Source organism: Antennarius striatus, chromosome 1, assembly GCF_040054535.1.
Source record: "Antennarius striatus isolate MH-2024 chromosome 1, ASM4005453v1, whole genome shotgun sequence".
NCBI lineage: Eukaryota > Metazoa > Chordata > Actinopteri > Lophiiformes > Antennariidae > Antennarius > Antennarius striatus.
Window position 1 is genome coordinate 28,966,397 of NC_090776.1, and position 12,128 is coordinate 28,978,524.

The window sequence follows — 12,128 nt, forward strand, 5'->3', positions numbered from 1 at the left end:
TGGTCTGATATTCTGTTCATCACGTTTTCACCACTTCGACTGTCTGCATCATCATCTTCACTTCAAAACACCAGAGACAACATTTAATGGTTTTTAAGAGAAAACTGTCATTTCAGGACTTTGGTTGATTTAATGTTTTGGTTTCCTTGGTAACGAGTATAATTTAAATTTATTCGGTGACAGATTTGAATCAGATTAGGTTGTCTGGGGCACAACTCAAAGACTGATCAATGTTTTTTTTAATCAAAGTGAACACATCTTGCAGGTACTGGAGCGGTGCCTTTAGGTATTTGAGGGATTTTAAGTATTTATATAACTAAAGGAGTGTCCCTCGCCTCTCGCCTACAAGTCTGCCGGGGTAGGTTCCAGCGACCCCCGTGACCCACAAAAAGAGGAAACGGTTGTAGATGAATGAATGAACAAACTACAAGCACTATAAAAAGAATTATGTTGGCATCAAAGCAGATTTTTTAGATTTTTAGTTTTGGACAGAGATGTGACTCTCATCATCATATTAAGTGGGACGTTCTTAAACATTTGGCTCCCCAGGATTGTTCCTCCAGGAAGAAACTAAAGAGGGAGGCGGAGGTAATCTAAATGCTAATTTCTGGTCACTTTGTGATGGAGGCACCAGCCTCACCTACATGTCCTGACATTCCAATTCTGCGTCACACTTTTGAGTGAATAGCAGGAACTATCTCCTCTTGTCAGCGCGTCTTTGTGCTCTGGAAGCTTTCGATCGCACCATCGGCCGGTCCTGAGGAGATCCTTTTCATGTGATCTGATTGGTTTCGTCTAATACTGTAGTACACTGGACACAAAACCACAGCAAACTAGAACCGAGGCAGTCAGAGACTTACCCTGATCTACTTTCAGGGTAGGTCAGGGTACCCTGAAACACTGACAATTACATCACCGCTTTGACGGATGATGCAACAGGGCAGTCAGAGACTGCATCATCCCACGACACCCCTGAATTCAAACATTTTACCCTGACTTACACATTATTGTGCCTCTGGTTTCCTGAAAACGTTTTTTGTTTTGTGATTCTATCTCAACGTATTCAGTGCGCCGTCGTTGTTTGCGGTTAATGCGTCCCAGGAACCACACGCGATTAACAGAGTCCGCAATACGGCGATGAACTATTTATTATTTACGGTAATTTAAACGTTTGACCCTCCCCATACTGATATTAAACCCGTTTCTATCTGTATTACCTTTTCCCACACTCTCATCGACTCTTTAAAGCACTCGTGTCTCACATAAGTCTGAGACTCGTTAATGCTCATGAATGAGTGATCTGAAAATCACTTTTTAATATTAAAATTTTGATGTAAAACACACTGGGTTAAAACAAGGCACTGATGTGTTTGATTAACATTTTAGATTTCCATTTTAAGGCACCCTTAGCAGTAATATTAATGTATATACAATAAACCCAAATAAGTGTGCAACATAGAACTGCACAAGGTTGCTGGTACAGTCATGAGTCTGAGCTACAGAAATACAGAAATGACAAAAAAAGGTGGTCAATTTTGGTTCTTCAAAACAAAAGCCAGCTAAAAATCTGCAGACGGGTTGGTCTCCACGTGGTCAAATGTCTCTTCATTTGCCCAAAGCTTTATCCAGGTTGTTCTTGATGGTGTCCAGGAAGTCTGTCGTGTTGACATAATGTTCATTCAGCTTACAGCTGCAACATCACAATGCAAGGGGTTACATTTAAAGTGAAATCTGTCTGCATAGCAGAAATACCATTACAAAAAAAAAAAAAGTCATGTACATTTTAAAATATGCGTTCAAAACACGTTAACTCACTTGGCCAAACCATGAATGCAACCTGCGAGGTCTTTGGTCATCACTCCATTTTCTACTGTTTCCACACAGACTTTCTCTAAGACCTGGGAGAACCTGGAGGGTGACGATGAGCAGTGATGAATTATTAGAATGTCAGATGACACAAGTCTATCCGACATGAATGAATGAATGATGCTAAAATAACCAGCTAACTTACTTTATCAAGTCGTTATTTCCATCTAGTTTGCCTCGGTGTTCCAGTCCCCTTGTCCAAGCGAAGATGCTAGCAATCGGGTTTGTACTGGTTGGTCTTCCCTACAAAGAAAGAACACAGCAAAGATTAGAGTCTGGAAACTACACCTGGTTCACGTTCAGATTGACTGACGTTAAAAAAACATGTTTGGAGCTGAACAACTTGCAGCTTGCGACTTGAGATTTACGATAAACAAAGACATGTCTCACTGAAACTAAAACATTCTGCTTTCATTATGCTAGAAGGCTCTGCTGAAAATGTTAGACTAATAAAATGTTGAATACGCTTCACCAGTCACCCATTAAGACTAAGAAAAATACTACACCTGCCATTCCATGATTATCATGCTATTAACATGACAACATGGACAAACGCCACATCCAAACTGCAACAGCTGCAATTATAAATGAAGCCCAGGGGCAAAACAGGGACATGCAATATGTACTGATCATGAAAATGGTGTCACCCCCCTCCCCCCCCAGTGTCAACAAAAACCAAACATCTAAAATCGAAGCTCTACTGAGAATTCGGGTTTCTTCGTAAACATTTCCTCACTCTCACCTCTCACCGATTAAAAACCAACTCTGTGCCAAAAGGTAAAAGTGCAAGAGTGAACAAATGTTGATGCGCAGATGCAGAAGTCTCTGGTCCCAAAGTACAACCACTGCTGTGGTCCTTTACTTAACCCTTTGGTGTTCCCGGTAGTGCCTGGTCACGGTGCCGTGTGCAGCCTCTGCCTCAATAGTCTTGCCATCAGGGCACACGAGTACTGACGCCATGAGACCTAAAGAACCAAAACCTGGACACACACACACACACACACAAACAAGCCAATCGCAAGGCAATCCTATTGCAAAACATGAACAAAAACACAACATGTCGGTCAGATGTCAGTGAAATGAAGTCCACATACCCTGAGCTAAAATGTCTGATTGAACATCTCCATCATAATTCTTGCAGGCCCAAACAAATCCTCCAGAGGACTTCAGGACCTGCGCCACCATGTCATCAATGAGACGGTGCTCATACCAGATGTTCAGCTTGTCAAACTCTGGCTTATAGTTCCTGGAAATGACAGAACAGAGATGTGTTTTCCACTTCTTGAGTGGGAAAACACTGACAGCATCCAGTCTGGGGCGTACCGCTCAAAGATGTCCTGGAAGAGGTCTTTGAAACGGCCATCGTAGGCTTTGAGGATGGTGTTCTTGGTGCTCATGTACAGAGGCCACTTCTTCTGGATGGCATACTGGAAGCAGCTGTGGGCAAATCCATTGATGGACTGTACAGATATATGGGAATATAAAGATCCAAGTTCAATAACTAGGAGTCAGAAGATTATTTTAAAATACAGACAGTGTAAAAACCAAACTGACACACATTCCTTCTTACCTCATCCGTGTTGTACATTCCCATCCCACAGCCCCCTGAGGTAAAGTTATACACCTCCCACTCCTTCTCTGGGCTTCCGTCGTCTGGGGAAAATGTAATCTTGAACTTGCCAGGCTTGTTCACAACAAAGTCAGTGGCCCTGTACTGTGACATCAAGAAGTTGAACCCAGTATGTGAGACACTTTTGTCAACCTGAACGCTTCCTTGCAAACACACATGAATTTGCGTTTTTATTTACCTGATCGCCGAACGCATGTCTGCCGATAGTGATGGGTGTGGTCCATCCGGGAACAAGGCGAGGGACGTTTTTACAAAGGATCGGCTCACGGAAAACAGTACCGCCCAAGATGTTCCTGATGGTTCCATTTGGACTCTTCCACATCTTCTTCAGCTTGAACTCTAAACAAAAAAAAAAAGTATACACTTAAACCATTTGAAAACACACAATGAATCTCAGAATAAGTTCAACTTACCTTCAACCCGGGCCTCATCCGGGGTGATGGTGGCACACTTTACAGCTACGTTGTACTTCTTAGTCGCCATAGCGGCGTCAATGGTGACCTGGTCGTCTGTCTGGTCCCGGTAGGGCAGACCCAGGTCAAAGTACTTCAGTTCAACATCGACGTTTGGTAGGATGAGCTGCACATGTACGGGATTCAGCGTGTGATTGGTCAGACTGCACAGCTACGAAAACAGTTTCTCACTGAATCGACTTATTAAAGCTTTCTTCTTCTCACCTTGTCTTTGATGAACTCCCATATGATGCGAGTCATCTCATCTCCGTCCATCTCCACAACCGGTTGGTCCACCTTGATGCGCCCCGTGGCATCTGAAACATTTTTTTAAAAAAAAATCTTTACATTGTGGTTGCAGGGAGATGCAGAACTCCTTTTCAAATTTTGCATGCTGTTGAGGCAGCTCCTGGTTGCCTATAGCAACTCCTCTGAGTCATTTTACTGAATTTAGGTTGTTTTTTATTTACCATGTTCACAAGAATACATTTCATTAATTCCAGATACGTATAACTGGAAAGTTACGTTCAAATCCTTTTAATATTTAGACTAATGATGAGTGTTACCCATGTCCCCCACTCATGTCCTCTGTGGGGGACGTGGGTTCGAATCTCAACGTTAAACACCCTTTAAACAGTGGATGTAGGTCATGACTACTGTTCTTCATAACGTTGTTTTATTAACCTTGTGAAACATGTAATATTACATTAATTGTTTTTACCCATGTCCCTGATGGAGGACTGCGGTTTGGCTTGTCTTGGTTTCTCTACATTTGCATAGTATATATATATATATATATATATATATATATATATAAGTACAAAAGAACATTATAAAAGAAACTCATGTATATTTTTCACTATATAATCAATCACACTGCGCGTCAGACTTCTGTCACAAAGTCAACAGACACTGTGACCTCAGCTCGGGATCAATAATGGATCTACCTGTCTGCCTACCTGTCTGTAAAGGCCTAGTGCACCTGGAAACACGTGACACACAAGACAAGACTGAACTGAGAGCTCTTTGTTTGATCATGTACTGTGTTATTACCTGTGTTATTACCTGTGTTATTACCTGTGTTCTGTTGTCTCCACCTTTCCTTGTACTTTTTTTTTTTTTCTACTTCCGGCTTATTATTCAACATGATCACATTCACCTGATCTGGTATTGATGATTCATTAATGGCAAATCGCCAATTTCCCATTTCGTCCACTAACAGCTTTCCATTTGTCACACCGATACTTGTGTTCTGTTGACACTGTTAGAGAACAACCAGGAGAACACTTCACCGACCGGAGGAACACCTCCTGCCCCGGACCGAGTCTCGTTTCGGCGGACTTACATTTCCTCTGCTGGAGGCGGTGATGGAGGCAGACGGCAGCCGGGGAGAACACGCTAGGCTTCGGTGAAAGTACAGCAGCTGCGTTTCTCGAAACCGTAGCCAGCGATTTTAGATAAGACGCCATGATAACTGGAAGTGATAACACACACACACACACACACACACCCCTACACACACACACGCTGTCAGTCAGGCGGTATCCTGACACCTCATGAATGAAGTGCCGGCGTGTCAGTGCCCGGTGAACTCTTCTTCTTCCTTCTGTTGACATCCATTCTCGCCGCTCTGCTGCCATCCTGTGGTTATTCTCAGTTCTTCACGTCAGTTTTTCTTGGGGTCTCTAATGTTTACAAGCCTTTATTTACGGTCCTATCATTTTCAGGAACCTCAATAAGTCTTATTCTTCTCGACCGAGTCCCCAAACAAAACTAATATCCAATCCCGGACACGTCTTCCTCCAGTCTTTGTACACTTGTAATCACACTTCCGCATCCTTCTTCTTGTTCTCCTCCCATTGGCTCGTTACAACTGCGTTATAGGCGCATTACCGCCACCTACCGGACAAAATAAACCACACTCTCAGGTTTAACCTGAGAGTTTGGTCTTCTGTTTTAGTCCAAGCATGTCAGTCAACTTTTGAAGTATCTTCAGCCAGTCTATCTATCTTTTCACCCCCCCCACCCCCCCACACACACGGGTAAAAGCTTAGAAAAAGGAGATGTCATGCCCCCCAATAATTGTTTGCATTATGTTTTTCCAGCTGAGATTTTTAACAGGCCTGAAAAACTGAAATTATGATACTAGACTTTTTATTTTCTACAATAAGGGCAGCAATAACTAATAATTCATTAATTTCTTTGCAATTTCAGATGACAAAAATAATCCTACGGAGAGACAGCCTGATCTTTTTCACTGATATCCCACCATGAGGGATGAATCCAGCAGCACCTGTGTGCCCAGATTCAGATTTTTTGAAACATTTGTAAAGAAGAACGTGCTATGCGGGTTTTGGTGAGTGTATATCTACAGAACAGTACACAATAACACAAGTTTTTGAGCCTCACATTATTAGCCTCATCCTCTTCCTGACCAACAGCTTCATGCTGTATGGCGTTAAGCATTTCTTAATTAAACTTTAAAAAGTCTATATATTGACATCAAAAAAGCCTAAATCTTCATCTCTGATATGCCGAAGCTCATCTCCTACTCGTTCATCAGCCGAACGACTTCTAGCATACTACTGTAGAACAACTCTACCATGAATTGCCACCGGCACATAACTCTGTATTAGTTGTTCCTCCAGTTAGTGTTTTGTTTCTTCCTCAATAATCATCTTTCACATCCACACAGAACCTTTTATTGCTCTCATTACAATCTCCAAATGCCTGTCTGGGTATTTTCTTCACTGCTTCTGCATACGAAATTACCTCAGAGATTTGAACTAACTTTATTGATGCTGTTTTTTCTCTCTTCTTTTTTTTTTTTTTTTTTTTTTAACAGGCCAGGCTATAAAAATTGGCTCTGTATTTGCATTTCCCATATTGTCACTCCCTGCATATTTATCACATCTTTTTTTTAATGATTGCTGCTGTATGGCTATATTTTTTTAAATTTCTTTACATTTGAACTTTTTTTGTCCTGGGCTTACAGAATAAATATTAAAGCTAGTACTTATTATTTTTAATGTGTGAATCAGAGAATCGTTGAGTGATTTCTATCTTAGTTCGTCACCCTCTCCTCCTGCTTCCCCCACAATCCCTCACAATATACAGTAGATATCTAATCAACCAATACCCAGGCATCAGGTTGATATAATGATATTTATTTCCCTACTTCCACAGGCAGCTCAGCTTCCTCATTTTATCTTTGCACCTAAAGGCAGTTTCCTGGGATGCAGCAGTTCAACAGAGACATCATGTGGTAGAAAATTCAAACTATTCTGGATCATCATATTCAGACTGTGGCTTAGATCCAGACCACACTTTGATATATTGAAGCGTTCAATGTTTGGTCAGACTTGACTAATTCATCTGAATGAGTGTAAAACCCACATTTTAAATAGACGCAGTCACAATATGTTATTTAAAAAAAACAAACTTATTCCTTTGTGGAGGAATAAGTTTTTTGTGGAGAAATCAAATCCTATAACAATTCCACCAGTGGGGCAAACATGATTGGGACTACCCCATCGGTATGCTGCAGGTGGGGCAGTTGGTTTTGACGTGTCGCCTTGGGGTGGTGAATGCTCGTTATTCCATGGTTGTCAGCACAAACATCACGCATGCCGAGGAATGGTGACAAATTGCTTTTACCCTGATTGAACATGAATAATGACCCATAATTACATCCGTCTGCTGCGCCTCAGGAACAGGTTCTGACTGGCCGCAGCAATTAGAACTTTTGTGAGGCATGATGAACTTTTGAGTGCACGCAACTCACACTGTGTGTGTGTGAAGCCACATCTCAGTTCATCACTGAGCCCGTCTTTGACCGAGGGGGAGGTTGTGCCACTCCATGAGGAAGAGGATTACTGACACAATTATCGCTGACACTATAATAATTAAAATTTAATATGGAACAAAAATTTATTATTTTCATATCATGCAAATGACCAAAACATCTGCAAACTTCATGATTGAAGTGACAAACGCTATTGGGTACCCACAAAGGTGACATACAGCATTCACGCATGTCAGTGATAATCAAGCAATGTTTGTGTCATAAACACACTCTCTGTACATGCTTCTCGGGTTAGGTTCACTTTTATATGAGTCACTGCAATGAAGAAATCAATGAAGATCTGCATCTAATACATTTTGTATTTATCATGGTCTTTAATGTGACTTTTGTGTACTAAAGCTGCTACGCAATAATAAAAATGAGGTCTGAGTTGTAAAGTGCGCTTTATCTGTCAGTTGAAAAACACAGTCAACCATTATTATTATTATTATAAAATAGGATATTATAGGAAAATTACTGAATCAGCATTGAATTTTTATGTTATCTTATTTTAATTAACACAGTACCAAAAAAACATGAATGCTCAGAATTCAAATTCAGGCAATGTTAAGAATTTAGATTTGTAACTTCAACAACAACAACAACAACAACAACAAAAAACCCTTCCATTTAATTGTAATGAAATGTAATGTAACATTATTTTTTAGAAATGACAAACAGATAAAGATACAGAGCCTAAAGAATAAATCATTATTGGTCATTTAATGTCTATTACTAAATGAATCTTTATGAAGTAGCATGAACTGGTAATGAGGGAAAAAGAGAGAATTCAAATATTCAGTAACAGGCTAGCTTGTAACAGAAAAACCAAACTTTCCATAAGGCACTTTGAGAGGCAGACATTTCACACATCATTTTAAGGTGTTAACGTAATGTGACAGATGATACTCAATAAACTCAACAACTCTTCATTTTGTGAATGTGCCACGACTTTCTGTGCAATCTCTTAGTTTCTAGGTGAAAATACAAGGCAGTCCTACTACTATGGACAAATCTATCAGTAAGAGACAGATCAAACCAAACCTGCTCTAATCTGTAATCCCATAAAAATCCATAAATACATTTGTGTGAGGCTAAAATGTGATAGATTTTCAACAGGAATGTCGGTTCTTTTCAGTATACAGCGTATGACACACAACACCCCACGGATGTGAAAATAGTCTGACACAGGGTAAGCAGGGAAAAGTAAGAAAAACTCCTCCACCAGCCCTCAAACGGAAATATAAAGAAGAAAACCCAGGGTGTCAACAAACCAGCACAATCACTTCCGTGTTCACATTGACCAAGGCCTTCGTTGTGTGTGTGTGTGTGTGTGTGTGTGTGTGTGTGTGTGTGTGTGTGTGTGTGTGTGTGTGTGTGTGTGAGGCAGATTGATTAACTGTGGAGTCTAAGTGGTCACCGACACGGAGCCTTTCTTCTCCGTGAAGAAGCTCCTGAGCAGCATCACTTGACCGACGCCGATGACAAACAGGAAGAGGGTTTCGGCGATGGACCAATAGGATACCCGCTCCAGGAGGTGCTCTGCTTTTGAGCGATCATGCGCCTCTCTCAGTCTGTACCGTGTCTGCGACATTATTACCACCTTTAAGGTCTCATGAATGGCGACGCAAGATGACTCCAACTGGAAGTTGAGAGATCCACACAGGTTAACACAAAATGTAGTTTGAAAGGTAGGGAAACACATTTTAGTTTGATTTCCAAACTGTTTTCGGAAGGGATTCACATCATCTCTCTAGAGTTTTACCACAAAAATCTCAAGATCATAAATGGTCTAGATGGAGCATATACATAGCATCCTGGAATATAGCAGATTACGAGCTAGGCAAAACTGGGAAATGAACAAGAGCCTGGTTTGTAATGTATCGGTAAGATCATGAAAAAATATTAATCATAATAATGAGTCAATCAAAATAAATAAAAATAACCAGAGTATCGTGACAAAAACAGCTTTCTGGTTCAAAAATTAATATCTGGAGGAGCGAATTAGACAGAGACAGAAAACAGAGCCGGATTATCGTTAGAACAAAGTCAGATTATTTTCGGTAACTCAGAAACTACTGATATCAAACACATGACTCCAGATTCTAATAATAGGTTTCAGAGGTCAAGGAATGAGGAGGTACTTCTTAATTATGTGTGAGGCAAACCATGGTGACTCACCTGAGTCAGTGCTGTAGCATGAACCATGTTGTCCAGGAGAGGTCTCTCCTCTCCATGACGGAACTCCAGGTACACCGTCTTGTCCGTGAAGGTGGAGAACTCGTTGCTGAAGCAGACCTTGTAGCTTCCCTTCATGGCTGTGGTGTGGGAGAAGCTGTCGTACTGCTTCTTCTTCTCATTATACAGGACATTATTATGGGGATCCGTGACGAAGGAGTCCACGTCGTAGTTTCCTCCTGAAATGACCTCAAAGACCACAACAATCCCATTAATACATGAGGGAACAGCTGCGGCATGTTTTGTTGGAACATATGGACGGTGCGCTCCTGGGTGGACTGTCAAGGCAGAACACCAGTAAGGCGACAACAATAGAAGGAATTTAAAACATTTGCAATTAATTAAATTGTGTTGTTACACGGCAGATAAAAAGGACTACCACTCCTTTTTATAATTAAGCAAAGAAGTAAAAAAAATGCATTTCCTCTTTCCATCATCGTGAGACAAACCGCTTGCAGGCGTGAAGGAGCGATGCTCTCCAACTTGTGCGCGCAGAAGACAAACTCACTTGATAATCTATGTCAAACTTGACGTCTTTCTCCAGCTCCTCGTAAAAGCATTGCTTGTCGTTGTCCGGCAGCTGGAATGTGAGTTCGGTCCCAAACACCACGAACACACGCAGCAGCAGCAGCAGCAGCGCACAGATCAGCTCCAGGAGCGGCATCATGCTGGACGAACAGCTGGAGACGCGCTCGGATCTCCGCGGCGCGTCACTCACACGCACAACACTGACGTGGCAAGACCTCAAACCACTTCCGGGGTAGGTTTGTTAGTTTTTAGAGTTAAAAATAAAAAAAATAAAAAAAACACGGTTATGAAACTACATTTATTTCCAAATAATCTCCCACTGTCACGGAAACGAAACCAAATCACGGGAAGGAAAATGCCCCAAAGTCAGAAAATGAAACCACATCAGCTTTTATTGTAAATAGCGTAAAATTAAAACACGTTTTTTTTCCACGATTAAACTACGCAGTTTTTAATGATGAACTTTTGTTGCCATGGCAGTGTCCAAAAGCTTTCACATGACAGTGTAAGCATTATAACGCCAGACTGCGCTCATAGCGGAAAACTCCACGGAGAATGCTCAAATTTCCCATCATGGGAAAAGTCCACAAAGGCATCACTCTGAGGATAGTTTCATCCTTTGACTCCAGGTGACCCCACAACTAGGACGTTATTATTATTCAAGAAACTGCTTGCTCATGTATAATGTTGTATATACAGTACACTTTAGAGTGTGTTACTCACGTTTTTTTGGATACATAACATTGGCATAGACACGCTTTTGTGTGATTGTGTCCTCACTGCACGGTAAACCTGACTGACAGACCATCACATTGGAAAAGTCCTTGAAATGTTGCTTCTGTCGCAAAATTGTTGAAGATACAATTTCCTCATAATTGTATTCATTTGATTAAAAAAAAAACACTAGAGTTGTGTGTTAAGAAAATTCAATTGTTGAATTAAAAATTGTGTTTTCCAACTCACAAAAGTGAGTTTGTAAAAAAATTAAGTGAAAAACTCCCCCTTGTTTTATTGCATACGTCCATAGATTACTAGTTATTTACTCTTTCCACGACTGTTTTTTGATTATTTTTTTTAACGTTTTGTCATATTTGTGTAAGTGTTTTGTCAGAATCATTCTTGCCATCTGAGACTTAACCTGTGTAGCATCAACATTTCACTTGATTAAGGCAATTGATTCTATTTGTTGAATTGACCTCCTATGTTGACCTACTTCCTCGGGAAAAGCCTTCCTGCTGATATCAGACAGGCTGACTCCATCTAAATGTAATACTAATATATTAATAATAAATGTCACTTTCTGTTGTATTTTTATTGGTTTCATTCTCAGTGAATCTCTTACACAACAGCAATCTCTCTCCTTCCTGGCTGTTGCCTCACGCAGATGCTGGGTTTTCAGTCGATGCTCCCGGGGTCCCCATAATGACCTATTGCCCCTTGTGGTTTCATAATCTGGATATGTGTGTTTCCATCATCCATATTTCATTTTAAATTCCTCAGTCCTATGAATAATGCAAGTATTTTACAGGAGTTCTCCTGTACATTGCATCGAGTTAGACCACCACTTATT

The 12,128-nt window shown here is 40.8% G+C and overlaps 2 protein-coding genes across 2 annotated transcripts; both read right to left on the reverse strand.

Moving 5' to 3' along the window:
- Positions 1–41: 41 nt before the first annotated feature.
- Positions 42–5,646, reverse strand: LOC137608078 (isocitrate dehydrogenase [NADP], mitochondrial-like). Its single transcript, XM_068334152.1, has 11 exons — positions 5,294–5,646; positions 4,174–4,265; positions 3,910–4,075; positions 3,675–3,835; positions 3,437–3,580; positions 3,190–3,326; positions 2,961–3,112; positions 2,734–2,846; positions 2,012–2,109; positions 1,816–1,908; positions 42–1,690 (listed from the first exon to the last, which is right to left on the reverse strand). The coding sequence occupies exons 1-11, from the start codon at positions 5,586–5,588 to the stop codon at positions 1,606–1,608; spliced, it is 1,536 nt and encodes a 511-aa protein (XP_068190253.1). The 5' UTR covers positions 5,589–5,646; the 3' UTR covers positions 42–1,605.
- A 2,634-nt stretch (positions 5,647–8,280) lies between these two features.
- tmed3 (transmembrane p24 trafficking protein 3) lies at positions 8,281–10,746 on the reverse strand. The gene is made up of 3 exons (XM_068334279.1): positions 10,539–10,746; positions 9,974–10,219; positions 8,281–9,434 (listed from the first exon to the last, which is right to left on the reverse strand). The coding sequence occupies exons 1-3, from the start codon at positions 10,695–10,697 to the stop codon at positions 9,201–9,203; spliced, it is 639 nt and encodes a 212-aa protein (XP_068190380.1). The 5' UTR covers positions 10,698–10,746; the 3' UTR covers positions 8,281–9,200.
- Positions 10,747–12,128: the final 1,382 nt, after the last annotated feature.